Source organism: Primulina huaijiensis, chromosome 13 (genome assembly GCF_012295235.1).
Source record: "Primulina huaijiensis isolate GDHJ02 chromosome 13, ASM1229523v2, whole genome shotgun sequence".
Taxonomy (NCBI): Eukaryota; Viridiplantae; Streptophyta; class Magnoliopsida; order Lamiales; family Gesneriaceae; genus Primulina; species Primulina huaijiensis.
The window spans coordinates 19361730-19382097 of record NC_133318.1 but is presented as its reverse complement, the minus strand read 5'-3'; the positions used below and the strand labels follow the sequence as shown (position 1 = coordinate 19382097).

At 32.7% G+C, this 20368-nt stretch overlaps 3 protein-coding genes and 1 long non-coding RNA gene across 8 annotated transcripts; 1 reads left to right on the top strand and 3 right to left on the bottom strand.

Moving 5' to 3' along the window:
- Positions 1-1009: 1009 nt before the first annotated feature.
- Positions 1010-4931, bottom strand: LOC140956342 (uncharacterized). 3 transcript variants are annotated; one of them, XM_073413054.1, is made up of 8 exons: positions 4472-4931; positions 4312-4370; positions 3001-3111; positions 2694-2833; positions 2549-2588; positions 2359-2451; positions 2092-2285; positions 1010-1712 (listed from the first exon to the last, which is right to left on the bottom strand). In XM_073413054.1, the coding sequence occupies exons 2-8, from the start codon at positions 4351-4353 to the stop codon at positions 1220-1222; spliced, it is 1113 nt and encodes a 370-aa protein (XP_073269155.1). In that variant the 5' UTR covers positions 4354-4370; positions 4472-4931; the 3' UTR covers positions 1010-1219. The 3 variants fall into 3 exon arrangements, with proteins under 3 accessions (XP_073269155.1, XP_073269156.1, XP_073269157.1); XM_073413055.1 differs by having other exon boundaries at positions 2359-2421; positions 4472-4924; XM_073413056.1 differs by lacking the exons at positions 4312-4370; positions 4472-4931 and having other exon boundaries at positions 2756-2833; positions 3001-3117.
- Positions 4932-5527: 596 nt separating this feature from the next.
- LOC140991706 (uncharacterized) lies at positions 5528-7411 on the bottom strand. Its single transcript, XR_012177942.1, has 3 exons — positions 7128-7411; positions 6468-6574; positions 5528-5583 (listed from the first exon to the last, which is right to left on the bottom strand). It is a non-coding gene; the product is annotated as an uncharacterized lncRNA (long non-coding RNA).
- A 1169-nt stretch (positions 7412-8580) lies between these two features.
- Positions 8581-15509, bottom strand: LOC140991474 (uncharacterized). 3 transcript variants are annotated; one of them, XM_073461437.1, is made up of 13 exons: positions 14949-15509; positions 14737-14809; positions 14534-14623; positions 14394-14438; positions 14098-14178; positions 12043-12139; positions 11883-11941; positions 10572-10682; positions 10265-10404; positions 10120-10159; positions 9930-10022; positions 9663-9856; positions 8581-9283 (listed from the first exon to the last, which is right to left on the bottom strand). In XM_073461437.1, exons 1-13 carry the CDS (start codon positions 15434-15436, stop codon positions 8791-8793), a joined length of 2004 nt encoding a protein of 667 aa, XP_073317538.1. In that variant the 5' UTR covers positions 15437-15509; the 3' UTR covers positions 8581-8790. The 3 variants fall into 3 exon arrangements, 2 of the variants coding, with proteins under 2 accessions (XP_073317538.1, XP_073317539.1); XM_073461438.1 differs by having other exon boundaries at positions 9930-9992; XR_012177918.1 differs by having other exon boundaries at positions 9057-9283; positions 9930-10047.
- Positions 15510-16108: 599 nt separating this feature from the next.
- Positions 16109-19211, top strand: LOC140990959 (uncharacterized). Its single transcript, XM_073460851.1, has 4 exons — positions 16109-16247; positions 16329-16406; positions 16514-16615; positions 18912-19211. The coding sequence occupies exons 1-4, from the start codon at positions 16245-16247 to the stop codon at positions 18987-18989; spliced, it is 261 nt and encodes an 86-aa protein (XP_073316952.1). The 5' UTR covers positions 16109-16244; the 3' UTR covers positions 18990-19211.
- Positions 19212-20368: the final 1157 nt, after the last annotated feature.

The following is a 20368-nucleotide window of genomic DNA, read 5'->3' as shown; positions in this document are numbered from 1 at the left end:
TTTTTTTTATATATAAAAACAAATAATAAAGTAGGAATAATTCCCATTTTACAATATGGGATAGTTACTAGTCTAACTTTTTTTTTCTTTTTAAACTTTTGATAGAAAATAAATAAAAATTAATATTTCATATACCCTCTGCTCATTTTCTTTAGACTATTCATATTGATATTATTATCCTACGTAAAAATTTCCTAACAACAAAAATCGAAATTAGAAAAATGAAAAGAGAAACTTATGGAACATGTAAATTGAGGGTTTAGGGGCCTTTTCGTGTAACAGAACATGCGAGGTGGACCAAACTTAGGAAAATGAGGGATGGAGTGAAAGAGATTGAAATTGAGTTTTAGGTTGGCCATAATAAAAAGACCAAACTTAGGAAAATGAGGGATGAACTCATTATAATATAGTAAAAATTATTATCACCCATATTTTCTATTAAAAAAAATAAAGTATGTAATTAAATAGAGATTTCGAGGCGCAAGAACTCTTCAAGGCTTATGATTTTATAGTATAAAATGAGAAGCACAATGGTATTTTTGTTTAATTTATGGAATATATCACTGAAAACGAATTAGATATTTAAAAATATAAAGTTGTTTTTGGTCATTAAATATTTGATATTATAATATTCAAGCCACCAAAGGGATAATTGTAAAATGTCTCGTCAATTAAATCAATATAACGAAACGTTCACATTAATACAATTAAATTCGCTTACATTTAATCAATCCAAACAATCCACAAAATGATATTCGAAATTCCATCGTCGACCTAAGAAAAAGAGATGACTAGTCCAAGAAACTTGCGTTACGCAAACATTAAAATGAAACGTTTCCACTAATACAACACTTGTCGTTTTAAGGTAATTTTTTTATAAATGTCCTTTTATTATTGTAAATAAAGCATTTTTAAATGTGTTTAAATAATAATAATAATAATCATAATAATAACATCACTAAGATCTAATTATTAATTCTAATAATTTAGTTACGTGAGTTCCATATAATTTTATGGACAAGACAATTTTAGATCCTTAAGTTAACATGAACTCAACCGAGAAATTCAAACTTCGTAACTCTTAAAAAAGCCTGAAAAATAAACTAAAGAAAAAATAAAGCCATAGATAGATAAAGGAACCAGCTGGTAATCTACATACGAAGCACAGTAATCTTAAAGGCATAAACACAAAATTAGCAAAAAAGTTAACGATAGTCCTCTAGGATGGTCTGGAAGTGAATATCTGCAATGAATCCTCGCTCAAACAGCCAAGCAGACCCGAACATAAGGCACGGGTGAACCTGACATCACGAATAGGATATTTTCGAGGCTTATGATGTTGGGCAGCAGTAAAGTATGGTAAATTTTGCAGCACGAGTTCACATGTCTCCTCATCCCCAGAAGCAAACATGGGGTTCTCGGAGACCACATCTATGATTGCAGATTTAGGCAGTCGAATATCACTCACATTGGCACAAGTTACCCCTAATGTTTGGTATGTCGAACCTGTTTTCTTGAAATGGACATGACTTCCCCGTACTCCTTGTCCGGCGGCAAAAGAAGAAGATGCAGTGAGTACTGGTTGAGAGATCACGAGTTCACCGGATACCTCAACTTTGGGACGAAATGATGCGACGACATCTTCTGTAGCAGAACAATAAGCAAGAGATATACAAACTCCTTGCTCCTTGGATTCAGGAATTAAATAAGGCCTACAAAAAAATTGATATTATCTGAGATCGAATCCAATCAATTAGGACATCGCGGTATAAAACTTGATCTCGTATGTAATATATGACATCTGAAATAAATAAAAGAACAAATACGTGATTATATTACAAATACTGTAGACATTTAATGAAAAACAAAACGCTATGTAGGAGAGATCAAATACTTTATAACAGAATCTCAGATAATCACATACTTCCCCAAAAACTACAGGCTGAGTACATCCAAAAATTGATATGTTATCAATAATCAATAGAATCTCAAGAATTTATTCTCCCATAGAATTATAATTAATCTGTAAGACGTTCTACAAAACGGAAATGCAGTGATTTAGCACCCTACAAAGTTATTTATGAAAGATACCTTTCTTCATTTGAACCAAAGTTCCAATGACACAAGCCAAGTGAAGATGCACTGAGAACACTTCTGACACCGGAACCGAGAATTGGATCAGGTGAAAGAGACTGGACTGTGTGAATCGGGTTTCCTGTCAATCCAGTCAAGGATTCCACATGTCTAGAGGTGTGGCGTGTGTCAAATTGCAACACGGTGCCATTCTAGGAGATAAAAAAGTGAGTTGGATTGATGCAAAATAATAGGATAGCAGATAAGACAGAAAATTTTAAGAACCTGCAAGCCCACATAGACGTAATGTTGACTGCACACATCCCATGAACAAGACCAGGCAGCTGTCTGAGGATTCAAAATCAATAAACACTTCAACTGGCAAAATTTTATAACAGAGAACCTACCAATTTAATAATAATAATAATCCTAAACTGAAAAAAGTAAGACTAAACAAAATGGTGAATGTTATTACCGGTAAATTATAGGTGAGAATAGTATTATTGCTTTCTGTGCTGAAAAGACAAATCAAAATAGATGAAAAATATCCTTCAGAGAAGAAACTGCAAAGTGTACAATGATAGTTTTACTAGGTTGAAAGATGACGGAGAGACCTCTACCTAAGAATAGACAGTTTTTTCCCCAAGGAAGCTAAAAGCACAAGTCCAGAATGAGGAGAAACCTGCAAGTCCTTGACAGCTTTTGTGTCCCCTGGGAGCTGGATGTCCTCCATGTCATAATTACATGATGATAAGCTCATCTGAAAATTTAAGGGGCAACTAATAAAATTAGCACATACTTTGGCTCAAAATACTCCATGTGTCGTATAGAACAAGCATATCGAGGCAACTACTAGATTTTCTTACAAATAGCCAAAAATATACACTAGAAAAGAAATTCAAATTCCAGAAGACATGAAAACTTTACTTTTGTCAACACATGCAATCCTCCCAATCCTGACAGCCTTCGAGCAATTACATAAACTTTACTGGAAGAATCAATGTCAAAGAAGCGAGCACCAATGACTTGACGATCTCTCTACAAAAATATAAACATTGGTTAGGAACCTAATATCAAATTTTGTCACATTTTGAATATAATAATAAAATATCCGAACTGAAAAAAATGTGCAGGTTAGCATCTACATTCACAGGCATATGCACAAAATGTGAACGCCTATTATCTCTTATTTTATTAGCACAATCATCATGACACCTTATAAAGGAGAAAAAATTCTTGACATAAAATGATAAAATATATCAATCTAACCAAATTATAATAATAAAATTAAAATTTTCATAATTTTAGTAATATCAAGTATGATTTCTGCAGATCAACGATAACTTCCTACGCTCCCCATCAAATTAACATCATAGAGATGTTGATATGAATGAGGTCACAATCCCACACTTGTGGAGGGTAATTACCACCATGTCTAGCAGAAATAGATCCAAAATAACAAATCGTAACAATGTGATGAAGTATTTTGCGTAGACATTTTAAATTGTAAATTGCACGGAATGACCATCATGCAACTATAAAATGGAAAACCACGAGTATTAGGGGATGCATGGAATGAATTTTGCAGAAAATTTAAGCAGGGCAACCCCTTCTTCTACCACGTTCAAATTTGAATAATTATAAGAGAGCGTGAAAACAAGAGAAAGGAATAATATAAATTGACCACAAGGCCTGCTATGAATTAATGACAAATCGACTAAAAAATTTATTGTTCTCAGATAATTTAAAATAAAATTGTTTGGTCGGAAAATTGTGGGGTGCATACACATTCAAATTAAGGTACAACAATAATAATCTTTTTCTGTAACTGAGAAATTATCTCGAGAAATCAATTGGAAGAAGTAACCTTCACTCATCAATGTAACATATTTATTATAATCTTCACAATATCAAATGTTATTCACAAATCAAAAAATATTTCCAAAAGTTACTTTGAGCAGGGTAGTGCCAACAGCCAAATTATCAATGGAAAAAAGCAATTGTATTGTTGAGGTAAATTCCAACTAAACAGAAATATTAGCGAAAGTCGAGAATATTCTTGGAACAGGGAAAGTAAAAATTGAAGAAAACAAAAACTAGGCTAATATGAAAACCTTCCTCAGGCAAAATCATTATTTTAAATACAAATGTTTACCTGGTACCACTTTATTACTCCAGTAACAAAGCTCTTCAACTATAGTTTGATAAAAAATTTAAAAGTTCTCGATGAGTTCAAACCTCCATTGTAAATTTTTTTGAACATCCTTGGATGGGAAACATAGGCGTAACATTAAGTCCTGCAGGGAAGTAGAATGGAATTCTGCTCTCAGGGTTCAAAAATCTAAATCTAAACATAGATACATGGCATAAATTAACAAATTATATAATGCAAGATTACCAATAGGAGATTCTCCTCGAAAGTTCCAATTGGACGCTGATGACCCTGAAGCCCTGTTTTCCACTTCTGTAAGTAGATTCTCTAAGTCACATGTCCTCTACAAGAGTAAAATTTTGAGATTAAGCAATAAAGTCAGTCATAAAAATGGAGAACTGAGACCAACACTATGTTAGGACGAATAAAAATGGGATTTGGATATGGATTTGGAATTGGATTTTAAATCCATAGATTTAGAATCCATGGATTTATAATCTCATTTTAGTGTTTGGCATAAAAGTTAAAATGTTATTTAAGAATTAGATTCGACAGTTAGTAAAAATATAATTTGACATAAAAAAATTTATACATCGCCTATTTTTTAAATATCGTGTATCAATAACATTTATGTAAATATTCATATATTGTTTATAATGAGATATGAAAGAAAATTATTTTTGAAAGTAACAAACAAACCATATCGTTATTAAATAGCTAAGAATTGCAAAAAAAATCATTATGGAGTTTTAATCAAAATTTGACGAATTAAACTTTTAATATTAAAAATAATGGAGGTTTTTAAACTTATAGAAATTTTTAAGTATATAATAAAATATTTTTATTAGATTTTTACATAAATTTAACAAAATATTGAATATCTATAATAAAGTGTGAATTATACATAATTTTAGGAATATCATATATTATTAAGTAAGAAAAAATAATATAAAATTTATGAGTTAGATATACAAAACATAGTTGTCAAAGGCGAGCGCCTCTCGCCGCGTGGGCGTTGCGCCGCCACAGGCGCAATGATTCACAAAGGCGAGCCCAGGCGCGCGCTTGGGCTCGCCTTGGAAAGACTCTCGGGCGCACCTTAGGCGCGCCTGAGATTGTTTTTTTTTTTTTTAAATTCAGTAACAATGTAAAAGGCCCAGCCCAACCCCAACCCCAACCCCAACCCCAAACCCAAACCTAAACCCAAACCCTATNCAAACATAAATATGATGTGTTTATTTCTAGTATTAAGTAAGCAAAAATATTTCAGAATTGGGTGGCAGAAAGGGCACAAGAGTGTAAAACAACTTACGGTAGAATCTTTTCCTCCATTGAAGCTGAAGGCAACCTCTTCAAAACTGTTAAATGTGATACTTTAGTGCTTAGTTTTCTTTGAAAGTTACCAACTAAAGAAATATCTCAATCGGGGCCTTTCGTTCTTTAGTTTCACTTAGCTCACTAGTGAACAGAGATATGATTGACTGTACATAGTTTCATAAATGAAAATTCGCGCAATTCTAAACGAAACTGTTTCATTACAGCAAACTCAGTTAACAAGAACTTGAGATTCCAAAAACTAATGAAGGTCACGAAGAACAAGATGATTCTTGGAATATTGAAAAGACGGTAAACTGACGATAAGCTAAACAAACGACACTGTCTCCAGTCTGAAAAATAATATTCTGACTATTGACACGTGTTTTGTGCTCCACATTCCGGTCGTAGGAGACACAAACCAGACCGTTACCATGTTGCAGTGAAATGAACTTTAAACATAATAAATCGGAATCACTACACAAATTTCAATTTTTGGCATGTGGCTTATTTCCTTTAGGTATTTTTAATAGAAAAAGCATTTGAATATATACGAAAAATAGATTCAACAGCAGTTGGGCACTCCCATTAATCATCCCAAAGATGAAATGACCTCAAACACAAAATATCCCATTTCTCAAAACAGTTTTCTTCTTTAAACAAAAATAATGAAACTTTTATCCACAAAACCAAATGTAAGCGTATCAATTTCACACAGCATTTTGACACAGCCACCATCAAATCAGTACCAATGTCTAACAGCTAAACCCTCCAAAGGACTGATAAACAAAACCCAATTGAACGTATAAAAATTGAAGTTCATTCATCCACACGTCAAAAAAATAATTCCTTCCCAGCAAGAAACAGTGATACACAAGAAAATTCGTTACAGATTCTATATTTAAAAGCAAAAGGAAATGGCGTATACGAGTATAGAGCAAGAGCTCTTTGGATAACAAAGATGGCGTTGTTGTACTTTGTCTTCAGCCTTCTATCATCGATTTCTCTCATTGCTTCATCGATCTCCATTTTTTACTGCTAGTCAAAAAAGAAATACCAAACAAAACTATTTTCTTTAGCCGCAGCCGCTTAAAGTCAAGAAACTAGAAAAAAACACGGGGACAATCAGAAGTGCTGAATATTCAAATCGTGGGCCGATTAAAATTCAAGATAAAATTTAATAAATGTAAAGAACTAGAAGATAAATATATGCTTATGGTGAATTCGTGAAAAACTTCCAGATAACCGATAAATTCACCTACCTTCTGAGGTAAAAATGAATGGGCACTGTGAATTTTAATGACAATTAACACGTTCAATTAAAGATTCGAACTTTATGCCAAATGAAGAACAAGGAGTAACACACTTACAACTGAAGACTTTAACAACGTAATTTCGAAACCGGCCTCGAGAAAACACACATACACACGCACAAGCACTGTGATACGCAGTCAACAATCAAATCCACATTCCTTCGAGGTAGAAAACAATCGGGATCCATAATTTTCAATGACAGTAAATGAATAAAGCAACAGTACCAATTTAAAAAAAAAAACCTTTTTTATAAAATCAATAAAGATGGTTTTACCTTTGAGAAGTTCAGCAATGGAATTTCTTTTTCGTTGGGCTTTAGGAAAACAAGAAATGGGAACTCGGCGGAACAACTTCTAGAAATAAAGTCTAGAGAAAATTGTATATAAAAAATCTTTAGTTGATTTTATGCTCGAAGGATTTCCATATAGAGATCAAATTTTTTTTTCCTTGGCATGGATCGTTGGAAGGATATATTCCAATTGGGCACACCACATATATCGCATTGTCTCGTCTCTAATGCCGTTTATCCATGGAATCCAAATAGATACTCTCTTGGATAAAATATGTATTTTTTTTAGCAATTTTATAAGATAAAATATGTTTTTTTTATTTTTATTTTTTTGCAATTTTCTAAGATAAAATATTTAATTTTTTTAGCAATTTTCTAAAAAGACTTTCGAAAACTACCAAATTAATAGTCAAACAAAAGATAAGTTGTTTTTTTTTATATATAAAAACAAATAATAAAGTAGGAATAATTCCCATTTTACAATATGGGATAGTTACTAGTCTAACTTTTTTTTTCTTTTTAAACTTTTGATAGAAAATAAATAAAAATTAATATTTCATATACCCTCTGCTCATTTTCTTTAGACTATTCATATTGATATTATTATCCTACGTAAAAATTTCCTAACAACAAAAATCGAAATTAGAAAAATGAAAAGAGAAACTTATGGAACATGTAAATTGAGGGTTTAGGGGCCTTTTCGTGTAACAGAACATGCGAGGTGGACCAAACTTAGGAAAATGAGGGATGGAGTGAAAGAGATTGAAATTGAGTTTTAGGTTGGCCATAATAAAAAGACCAAACTTAGGAAAATGAGGGATGAACTCATTATAATATAGTAAAAATTATTATCACCCATATTTTCTATTAAAAAAAATAAAGTATGTAATTAAATAGAGATTTCGAGGCGCAAGAACTCTTCAAGGCTTATGATTTTATAGTATAAAATGAGAAGCACAATGGTATTTTTGTTTAATTTATGGAATATATCACTGAAAACGAATTAGATATTTAAAAATATAAAGTTGTTTTTGGTCATTAAATATTTGATATTATAATATTCAAGCCACCAAAGGGATAATTGTAAAATGTCTCGTCAATTAAATCAATATAACGAAACGTTCACATTAATACAATTAAATTCGCTTACATTTAATCAATCCAAACAATCCACAAAATGATATTCGAAATTCCATCGTCGACCTAAGAAAAAGAGATGACTAGTCCAAGAAACTTGCGTTACGCAAACATTAAAATGAAACGTTTCCACTAATACAACACTTGTCGTTTTAAGGTAATTTTTTTATAAATGTCCTTTTATTATTGTAAATAAAGCATTTTTAAATGTGTTTAAATAATAATAATAATAATCATAATAATAACATCACTAAGATCTAATTATTAATTCTAATAATTTAGTTACGTGAGTTCCATATAATTTTATGGACAAGACAATTTTAGATCCTTAAGTTAACATGAACTCAACCGAGAAATTCAAACTTCGTAACTCTTAAAAAAGCCTGAAAAATAAACTAAAGAAAAAATAAAGCCATAGATAGATAAAGGAACCAGCTGGTAATCTACATACGAAGCACAGTAATCTTAAAGGCATAAACACAAAATTAGCAAAAAAGTTAACGATAGTCCTCTAGGATGGTCTGGAAGTGAATATCTGCAATGAATCCTCGCTCAAACAGCCAAGCAGACCCGAACATAAGGCACGGGTGAACCTGACATCACGAATAGGATATTTTCGAGGCTTATGATGTTGGGCAGCAGTAAAGTATGGTAAATTTTGCAGCACGAGTTCACATGTCTCCTCATCCCCAGAAGCAAACATGGGGTTCTCGGAGACCACATCTATGATTGCAGATTTAGGCAGTCGAATATCACTCACATTGGCACAAGTTACCCCTAATGTTTGGTATGTCGAACCTGTTTTCTTGAAATGGACATGACTTCCCCGTACTCCTTGTCCGGCGGCAAAAGAAGAAGATGCAGTGAGTACTGGTTGAGAGATCACGAGTTCACCGGATACCTCAACTTTGGGACGAAATGATGCGACGACATCTTCTGTAGCAGAACAATAAGCAAGAGATATACAAACTCCTTGCTCCTTGGATTCAGGAATTAAATAAGGCCTACAAAAAAATTGATATTATCTGAGATCGAATCCAATCAATTAGGACATCGCGGTATAAAACTTGATCTCGTATGTAATATATGACATCTGAAATAAATAAAAGAACAAATACGTGATTATATTACAAATACTGTAGACATTTAATGAAAAACAAAACGCTATGTAGGAGAGATCAAATACTTTATAACAGAATCTCAGATAATCACATACTTCCCCAAAAACTACAGGCTGAGTACATCCAAAAATTGATATGTTATCAATAATCAATAGAATCTCAAGAATTTATTCTCCCATAGAATTATAATTAATCTGTAAGACGTTCTACAAAACGGAAATGCAGTGATTTAGCACCCTACAAAGTTATTTATGAAAGATACCTTTCTTCATTTGAACCAAAGTTCCAATGACACAAGCCAAGTGAAGATGCACTGAGAACACTTCTGACACCGGAACCGAGAATTGGATCAGGTGAAAGAGACTGGACTGTGTGAATCGGGTTTCCTGTCAATCCAGTCAAGGATTCCACATGTCTAGAGGTGTGGCGTGTGTCAAATTGCAACACGGTGCCATTCTAGGAGATAAAAAAGTGAGTTGGATTGATGCAAAATAATAGGATAGCAGATAAGACAGAAAATTTTAAGAACCTGCAAGCCCACATAGACGTAATGTTGACTGCACACATCCCATGAACAAGACCAGGCAGCTGTCTGAGGATTCAAAATCAATAAACACTTCAACTGGCAAAATTTTATAACAGAGAACCTACCAATTTAATAATAATAATAATCCTAAACTGAAAAAAGTAAGACTAAACAAAATGGTGAATGTTATTACCGGTAAATTATAGGTGAGAATAGTATTATTGCTTTCTGTGCTGAAAAGACAAATCAAAATAGATGAAAAATATCCTTCAGAGAAGAAACTGCAAAGTGTACAATGATAGTTTTACTAGGTTGAAAGATGACGGAGAGACCTCTACCTAAGAATAGACAGTTTTTTCCCCAAGGAAGCTAAAAGCACAAGTCCAGAATGAGGAGAAACCTGCAAGTCCTTGACAGCTTTTGTGTCCCCTGGGAGCTGGATGTCCTCCATGTCATAATTACATGATGATAAGCTCATCTGAAAATTTAAGGGGCAACTAATAAAATTAGCACATACTTTGGCTCAAAATACTCCATGTGTCGTATAGAACAAGCATATCGAGGCAACTACTAGATTTTCTTACAAATAGCCAAAAATATACACTAGAAAAGAAATTCAAATTCCAGAAGACATGAAAACTTTACTTTTGTCAACACATGCAATCCTCCCAATCCTGACAGCCTTCGAGCAATTACATAAACTTTACTGGAAGAATCAATGTCAAAGAAGCGAGCACCAATGACTTGACGATCTCTCTACAAAAATATAAACATTGGTTAGGAACCTAATATCAAATTTTGTCACATTTTGAATATAATAATAAAATATCCGAACTGAAAAAAATGTGCAGGTTAGCATCTACATTCACAGGCATATGCACAAAATGTGAACGCCTATTATCTCTTATTTTATTAGCACAATCATCATGACACCTTATAAAGGAGAAAAAATTCTTGACATAAAATGATAAAATATATCAATCTAACCAAATTATAATAATAAAATTAAAATTTTCATAATTTTAGTAATATCAAGTATGATTTCTGCAGATCAACGATAACTTCCTACGCTCCCCATCAAATTAACATCATAGAGATGTTGATATGAATGAGGTCACAATCCCACACTTGTGGAGGGTAATTACCACCATGTCTAGCAGAAATAGATCCAAAATAACAAATCGTAACAATGTGATGAAGTATTTTGCGTAGACATTTTAAATTGTAAATTGCACGGAATGACCATCATGCAACTATAAAATGGAAAACCACGAGTATTAGGGGATGCATGGAATGAATTTTGCAGAAAATTTAAGCAGGGCAACCCCTTCTTCTACCACGTTCAAATTTGAATAATTATAAGAGAGCGTGAAAACAAGAGAAAGGAATAATATAAATTGACCACAAGGCCTGCTATGAATTAATGACAAATCGACTAAAAAATTTATTGTTCTCAGATAATTTAAAATAAAATTGTTTGGTCGGAAAATTGTGGGGTGCATACACATTCAAATTAAGGTACAACAATAATAATCTTTTTCTGTAACTGAGAAATTATCTCGAGAAATCAATTGGAAGAAGTAACCTTCACTCATCAATGTAACATATTTATTATAATCTTCACAATATCAAATGTTATTCACAAATCAAAAAATATTTCCAAAAGTTACTTTGAGCAGGGTAGTGCCAACAGCCAAATTATCAATGGAAAAAAGCAATTGTATTGTTGAGGTAAATTCCAACTAAACAGAAATATTAGCGAAAGTCGAGAATATTCTTGGAACAGGGAAAGTAAAAATTGAAGAAAACAAAAACTAGGCTAATATGAAAACCTTCCTCAGGCAAAATCATTATTTTAAATACAAATGTTTACCTGGTACCACTTTATTACTCCAGTAACAAAGCTCTTCAACTATAGTTTGATAAAAAATTTAAAAGTTCTCGATGAGTTCAAACCTCCATTGTAAATTTTTTTGAACATCCTTGGATGGGAAACATAGGCGTAACATTAAGTCCTGCAGGGAAGTAGAATGGAATTCTGCTCTCAGGGTTCAAAAATCTAAATCTAAACATAGATACATGGCATAAATTAACAAATTATATAATGCAAGATTACCAATAGGAGATTCTCCTCGAAAGTTCCAATTGGACGCTGATGACCCTGAAGCCCTGTTTTCCACTTCTGTAAGTAGATTCTCTAAGTCACATGTCCTCTACAAGAGTAAAATTTTGAGATTAAGCAATAAAGTCAGTCATAAAAATGGAGAACTGAGACCAACACTATGTTAGGACGAATAAAAATGGGATTTGGATATGGATTTGGAATTGGATTTTAAATCCATAGATTTAGAATCCATGGATTTATAATCTCATTTTAGTGTTTGGCATAAAAGTTAAAATGTTATTTAAGAATTAGATTCGACAGTTAGTAAAAATATAATTTGACATAAAAAAATTTATACATCGCCTATTTTTTAAATATCGTGTATCAATAACATTTATGTAAATATTCATATATTGTTTATAATGAGATATGAAAGAAAATTATTTTTGAAAGTAACAAACAAACCATATCGTTATTAAATAGCTAAGAATTGCAAAAAAAATCATTATGGAGTTTTAATCAAAATTTGACGAATTAAACTTTTAATATTAAAAATAATGGAGGTTTTTAAACTTATAGAAATTTTTAAGTATATAATAAAATATTTTTATTAGATTTTTACATAAATTTAACAAAATATTGAATATCTATAATAAAGTGTGAATTATACATAATTTTAGGAATATCATATATTATTAAGTAAGAAAAAATAATATAAAATTTATGAGTTAGATATACAAAACATAGTTGTCAAAGGCGAGCGCCTCTCGCCGCGTGGGCGTTGCGCCGCCACAGGCGCAATGATTCACAAAGGCGAGCCCAGGCGCGCGCTTGGGCTCGCCTTGGAAAGACTCTCGGGCGCACCTTAGGCGCGCCTGAGATTGTTTTTTTTTTTTTTAAATTCAGTAACAATGTAAAAGGCCCAGCCCAACCCCAACCCCAACCCCAACCCCAAACCCAAACCTAAACCCAAACCCTATCAGCCCAGTTCACAAATTAAATAACATAATTACAGAAGGCGACAAGAGCAGAAGTGTGCAGACTGCAACAGAAAGTTCTAGGGACTCTGATGATTCGGTGGAAGAAGATGAACTTGATTTAGATGATTGAAGAATTTTAATTGTGTTACTTATTATTATGAACTTATTAATTATTTGTTGTTTTGTGTGACATTGTGACTTAATTATTTCATATTTTAATATATTATTCTAAGATAAATATATTTTTTAAAAAAATAAAAAATGTGCGCCTTGCTTCGGTAAGGCGCGCGCCTCGCCTTGCGCCTCGCCTTGCGCCTCAGGCTCCAGAGCCCTTGTGCGCCTCGGTGCGCCTTGCGCCCTTGACAACTATGATACAAAATTAATATTTAACAACGAGATTTAATTTCGTTAAACCAAATCCCATCAAATTCCAATCCCATTTTTAGATCCCATGTGACCAAACACTTGAAATGGAATTTCTAATTCCAAATCCCGTTTCTCTCCTCATTCCAAACACACTGTAAGGAGTGAAGGCAGCCAAATAATTCAGACAGTCACATAAATAAAGGGATATTGACAAAAAAGTGTTAGATGTCAAGGCATGAAGCCTTGGACCCTCGCGTAGAGACATCTTTTTTCATCGGAATGAGATTTGATCAGTATAATAATAAGATATATAAAAAAAACTAATGAAAATAACTTTATTGAGAGTAAATTAAATCAAACCCAAGAAACTTCAAAAACCAATCTTTTTAATGCAAAAAAAAAAACAATAAAATAAGCAAATTCATTTTATCACATGATACAGTAGATCAGAAGAGAATCAAGCAAGAACCATCTGTTTTTCTATCAAAATGATGGACCCCATTTTGTAGTTTATATGTCAATGTACTCAAAGCATATAACCTTTACAGGTAACAGGTCAATGTACTCAAAGCATATAACCTTTACAGGTAACAGGTCTATGTAAAATCGATAATCGATATTTATAACTTCCTAGCTGTCCAGATATGCAACATTCAGGTAACAGAAGTAACAGGTAAGACTTTAAGAGATAACAAATCTGCTATCTCATGCAAATAGGTACCCTTTTGAGTTGCTTCACTTGATCGCACAAATCGGCTTCTCTCTTCTTCCATTCAGTTTCCTTCTTTAACAAGTCAGAATTCTACAAGTAGATGTAAATAAGAAGCAGGAAACACTTAGTGATGACGTGAAAAACTCAAACATCCTGGCAGAATTTCATCTTATTAACTTCTTTCAATTGCCATGCTATCCACATCTCTATTTTCTTTTTTACACGCTCTTGGCAACAGTCAATAATAATAAACCAGGAATACCAGGAACTAAAAAAAGAATGAAATCATTCATGTTTCCTCTCACCTTTTTCTCGATAGAAACACATTTAACCTCAAGAGACTGAACTTTCTGCATATTTAACACAAAACCAAATAAAAATCAAATTTAACTATCTAAGACCTCAACTGATGATAATTTCTTTGCAGCCAAGGCCGGAGTACCACCTTTTGTAGCTCTCCATCGATAGCAACAATTTGAGATGCATAAAGTAGTCGTATGTCCTTTATCCCACATTTCTTTTTACATTGAGGACACTGTAGTATTGAAAAATTCAAGAAAATAAACACGATAAAAACATGATATAACTTAGTAAAATCACGAATAATTCCTAAAGAAAACATGTGACATAAAGCAGTTAAAAAAATACCTTACTTGAGCCTCGACGAAGCAACCATTTCTTGATACAAGACAACCCGTATACATGCCCACATGGCAAACAACTAATTTTTTGACAGAAAATTTAGAAAAAAAAAAATTGATGAAAAAACACGATTGAATTGATCAAATATAACATAAAAATGAAAGGAAAAAAAAATCGTTACATTCATAGGTGATAATAGAGAACGAATAAAAGCACACCTAACATGGTGATCTCCCCCGGAAGACCAAGCCTCAAAGCAAATGGGACAGTACAATCCCTCTATTTCACCCATATCGAACACTGCTTTGTTGCTTTCTTCGCTATTAAACTCACCCTCCAAAGACGCCGCTTCACCCTCTTTACTCTCAGCATTATTCCTTCTCTGGCCACTACTTCCACGCTCACCATCCCCTATCACTCCAACAGAATTCTCAGAACCATGACCGTTAAAATTCACTGCTTCGTGAAATGAGTCAGCCGTGACGGAACCATGGTCATCATGTAAACCCCGACCCGTCGTCGACACGCCATAGCGGTCTTCCGAGCCAGCACCGTCGTCGGTTTCCTCTGCTTCGCTATCCTCCTCGTCTCCCCCTTCTTCCGTTTCTAGCAATACGTCCATGTGATCGAAATATGAGAGTGGAAGTTCAATTCCTCGGTCAGCATGGTAGTTCAATACATAATTCATGTAGTCGGGATCCCACATTTGCAAATGGTGAGAGAAATAATTCGGGATCTAGGGTTTCGGGCTATCTGAAATTTATGTCCGGGTGGTCAGTGTGCCTGCGTACGTACTTTTATGAATTAATAATACAATAAATTAAATATTTAGAAATTTAATTTAGCTAAATATAAAAAATATTTAAAATTTTAAAATAAATATAAAATAATATTTAATAATTTAAAATTTTTAAAAATCATAGATATAGTGTAATTATCGATAAATTATAAATAATTTAATTATTTTAAATTTCTTAACAACTTTTTTTTTATGAAAGTTGGGTTATTTATGTACATCTATTAAATTAAATTACCAAAGTAGTTAATCTAAGGGTTGGTGTATTTTCAGTTAGTATAGACAGTATAGATTATATGTATATATACAATTGTACTTTTTTTTTTTTGAACGGTATACAATTGTAATTTTAATTTGAGTAGATGTAGATAGTTTCACGGAACTTTATTCATAAAATGAGTCAATTATTCTCATATTTTCAATAAAATTAATATTTTAATAACTAATATAAATATGATATTTATCTCGTAAAATTAACTTGTTTCATCCAACAAGAATTTTTGTGATTTCATTTAGGTTTCATCCATAGTACTTAGATGTATGGTAAAACAAAACAATAACAGTAACTCTAAAATGGAATAATAGATGGGCCGAAAAGCCCAGCCCAATTTGTTGATCGAACGGAATATATAAAGTCGCAACACGGGGAACATCGTCGTTTACACGCTCACTGGTCCGAGAAATCAAACCCATCCGGCTGCCGACGGAAAAGTGAAAGATGGTGAATATCCAAATCCCTCCGTCGTTTCGATTTATTATATATATTGTTTCTAATTCTATAATTTCTTCTAATTTTTGGCAGGTTTGTTTGGCGTGTTTGTTGCCACTTTTTCTCGTCCCGATCGTCAATTTATTACCCATCCTCTTCGATTACATTATGGTTTGTATGATTCCGAGATCTGAATAAGTGGTTGCTGTTTTTTTGTATAGGTAGAGAGATTTTAGTCGTGTCTTGATTGACGATTTTCTGTTGAACAATTATTTCAGGCGAAGATATATAGATTGTTCGGGTGGGAATTTCGGAAGCCGGAGAGGGCTCCCCCTGCTTGCCCTTATAATCCATCTGCTAACATCAAAGCTAATAATTCAGTAAGTCATTGCTTGTTTTGAATTTTTTTTTTTTGCGTAGTATTGTTTTTGTTATTGTTTAGTATCCCAGCGATTAATGAAGCATATCATTCACTAATTTCACTTTGAGATAATTCCCGTGACTGGAAAATTTGTTCAGATTAAAAAAAAACGTTTTTGGATAAAAATGCTTTGAAGTATGATGATGAGAAACACTTTAGACTTTAGAATCTGATAAGGATAATGCACAAAAGTTGAAATATCTGTGGAGCATTTATACTTTCTGATATTGGCTTGATAAGTTTCGGGTCCATGAAATTTCTAGATGCGTGATGTATGCCAATTGTCTAAGATTATGCTGTTTTGAAAATAATGAAGCTTTTTATAACAAAGTGAAATCACGACTTTGGTAGATTTCGGGCTAAATAATTGGAACCAATGGCTTCCCATCTAATGATTCAAATTAGTTCAATCTGATATAGCCGGGTGGGGAAAAGTTCTATGTACATTTGTCCATAAGAGACTCAAAACATTACGGTTGGTGTATTGTGAGAGGTACTGCCAAGCTGTTTGAGTATGCGACTTCGGATACGTCTTGTTGCTTTTCCAGTCGACTATGTGTTTTTGTTTTAGTGAGCATGAACACCAACCTCTTTTTAGAACCATAAGTTTCTTTCAATATATCAACCGTATTCAACAAAACAAAGAAGAAATGAAGCTGCAATTAATATGATAAACTGGAAATATAGTTCCCAGAGGAGATCCTCTGTACAAAGAGATTTCACTCTCTTTTCTCTAGCCTATACTAGTACTCTGACTCAAGAAAACAAAATAACCAGATGTCTAACCGTTCTCCCATCCTGCACGTTTATTTCCCCATGGGCATTACCCAAACCTTCTAGAGTAAGCATTTCTGTTAATTGGCTTCTATCCAATTTTGCCCTTCTAAGCCCAATTCCCAGTCTGTAACACCTTTTTACCGTAACCCCTTTGTAAGTTATCAAGTAATGCGATGACTACGTGAAGAAAATGCACCGGACATGCATGAGGTCTACATAAAATCTTTTATGCTTTTAGTTCGTATTTTTTTATTTTTGAAATTTAAATGTTTGGTGCATGCTGTTTCAAAATGCAAGTGATATTTGTTCATGATTAGCCCATTCGCAGTATTAACTGTGAAATCTCCCTCCAGAAGCTCATTTACTGATTCTGTCTTCCAGGCTTTAGCTCACATGTAAAAGATCTTACGTTCTAGTTTTGGAAACAAAAAAATAATATTTTTTTTGAGATTGCATTACAATTTCTGGCACACTTTATGGTAATTATCTGCATTAAAAAGTTCTCTACTATAGTCGAAAACGTAAGTGATTTGATGAATTAAGGAACCGTTGCCTGGTGCAGTAATCGAGATGATTCTTGAGTTTTATAAGACTACTGGAGGTCTTTAAGCAAAGGTCAAAAGAAACTAAGCATCGTGTTTTTGAAAAGAATAATTATCATAATTAAGTTTATTTATTTGGTTTTATTCTGTGAAAGTTGAACTAAAATGGATTTCGTTGAACAAAATGCGCTGGAAGAATTTTAGCAAGTATACTTCCAAAGCGATATGTTTCCTGTGTTTTTCAAATCTTTTCCGTTGTATTGTAAAAGCAAGGTCTTCAGATATTGTTTATTTGCCTCCCCTACCTCTCTTTGCTTTCTGACATTGGTTAGTTTAAGCAGTTTAAGTTACAAAATCTTAGAAGTCCCTGATTAAAATCTATAATCTGTAATAACTATATTAAGCATAAGCATGGTAATGATCGGTGGTATGGCTTTTTGTTGATTGCATTGACTCCCTATGCATTTTGATAATTGTTGTTTAGCCCCCGACAATTTTATAATCAATATTTTACCTTTTGCCAATTTTAATATTTATCAAACTTTTATATTACATTGAATTAACTCAAAGACAAATTTTCCATAAAATAATTACAAACACGCAAATGTTTGCAGCCGGACGCTAGTCCTTGTAAACTTTAAAAGAACAACAAATATAGATGGACTTCAGCCAGCATGAAAATTAACACCGTAAATCTTAGGATTTTAGATACTTATTTCGATGCTTTTATCAATAGTAGTTTCTTCATGTTCATAACAGATAAACACTTCCTACTGCAAGCTAACTGAATTTGGGATAATTAACTCCTCTTTTTTGAGCTATGGGCATCGTTGATTCCTTCTGCTGTTAGTTTGTTCATGTTTAGTACCTTTTTTTAACTTTAAGTTTCACCTTTTGTTTGGATTCCTCAATAACCATCCCTTCTTTGACTAAAAGGTTACCAGTGAGCCCAACCTTACCCCTTCAGATCCAGCACACGAGCCGGAAGGCATGAACGATCACAAGCAAGATTAAATCAATACTTCTGTTCGTGTATTTAATCTCTCTGATGAAGATATGAATCGAAAATATTGCAACTACTAAAGAAAAGGTCGATGTCCTTTAGTTTGCGTTATGATGAATCTTCGACATGCCTGTACTTCCTTAATAATGCAATTATGGAGTTCATCTATGGCAAAAAGCTACCTAACTTTAATATGCTTGTAATCTTTGTTTCATCGAATTTTTGGACCTAAATGATATTATTGGTCAGCCCACCAGACATGAGAACCGGTTTATGAAGCACGTGCTTTCTCTTACTTTGAATTTGATTCGTAATTGGCGACTATTCATTTATTAATAATTACAATTAGGATTTTATCACTTTCGTTATGGGTCCGGTTTGCATCAATCAGGCGCTTTATATCAAAATTTAGAACCTAATTTTAGACGAGGGGTGATTAAAGTATGTGCTAAGCTAGCAGTGGTTCGAGATGATCTTACAAGAGTTTTTTTTGTTGGTGGCATATTAATTCTTTTATAATCTATCGTGAGATATTTTTATAATTATTAAACATAGTTTAGTGTATTATTATAATATATATAATACTATCATAATGGATCACGCAAAAAAGTAACAATTATATTGATAAATGTAAAACGCGAACAATTATATATAAATGTGCTCTTAAATTTTTTATATTTCATGAAAATAAATACATTTTCATGAAATATTAAAATTTTAAAGGCAGAATTTGATACATGATTATTTATTGATGCATTTATTTTCATATAATAATAGATGAAATATTACGTAATAGATCACAAATACCCAATAATTATTTGCGATCTACAAGAGTCGCACTCTTAGCAATTTACATTTGCCAAATCTTACGTTTGGTAGGCTATTCGCATTATATTTGGTCTCCTCNTATTAATAGTACAAATACATGTATATACATACAATACACGTACATATACATACATAGTACAAATACATACACACACAAATATATCTATAATTGACCAGAAAATGTAGATCCAAGCTAATGTGTGTTAGTTTATCATCAGCGACGGTTTTAACGGACGAAGACCGTCGTTATGTGTTCTTATTACATTCGTCGCAAATTTTTCTTAGTATCCACGTTTTTTATGAACCATGACTATTAAACTTTCCTACTATTTCGATAGTTTTTCCAAAAACAATCTTAATGTGCAACACTTTGTTTCTCGTTGCTGAAATGACAACGGTTTAAATTAAATCATTGTAAGAAAAGACAACGGTGTTTAAAAACCATTGAAAAAACAATTGTTCTAGAAATCGTCGCAAATTTAGACACGGCTGAATACATTACCTTGTTTTGTAATTTTTTTAAAAAAAACAGTAGGAAATTGACTATAGCAAAATAAAATTA

What these genes read in the sequence shown, in the direction of transcription:
- LOC140956342 (XM_073413054.1), bottom strand. Translation starts at nt 4,353, where the DNA reads ATGTTTCCCATCCAAGGATGTTCAAAAAAATTTACAATGGAG. An exon ending in CAAAAAAATTTACAATGGAG is followed by an intron (nt 3,112 to 4,311) that starts GTTTGAACTCAT and finishes ATATTTTTGTAG; the next exon opens with AGAGATCGTCAAGTCATTGG. An exon ending in GATTGCATGTGTTGACAAAA is followed by an intron (nt 2,834 to 3,000) that starts GTAAAGTTTTCA and finishes TTAAATTTTCAG; the next exon opens with ATGAGCTTATCATCATGTAA.
- LOC140991474 (XM_073461437.1), bottom strand. Translation starts at nt 15,436, where the DNA reads ATGTGGGATCCCGACTACATGAATTATGTATTGAACTACCATGCTGAC. An exon ending in TTCTCACCTATAATTTACCG is followed by an intron (nt 10,023 to 10,119) that starts GTAATAACATTC and finishes AAATTTTGCCAG; the next exon opens with TTGAAGTGTTTATTGATTTT. An exon ending in ACGTCTATGTGGGCTTGCAG is followed by an intron (nt 9,857 to 9,929) that starts GTTCTTAAAATT and finishes TTTATCTCCTAG; the next exon opens with AATGGCACCGTGTTGCAATT.
- LOC140990959 (XM_073460851.1), top strand. An exon ending in TCCTCTTCGATTACATTATG is followed by an intron (nt 16,407 to 16,513) that starts GTTTGTATGATT and finishes CAATTATTTCAG; the next exon opens with GCGAAGATATATAGATTGTT. An exon ending in ACATCAAAGCTAATAATTCA is followed by an intron (nt 16,616 to 18,911) that starts GTAAGTCATTGC and finishes TTTGACTAAAAG; the next exon opens with GTTACCAGTGAGCCCAACCT.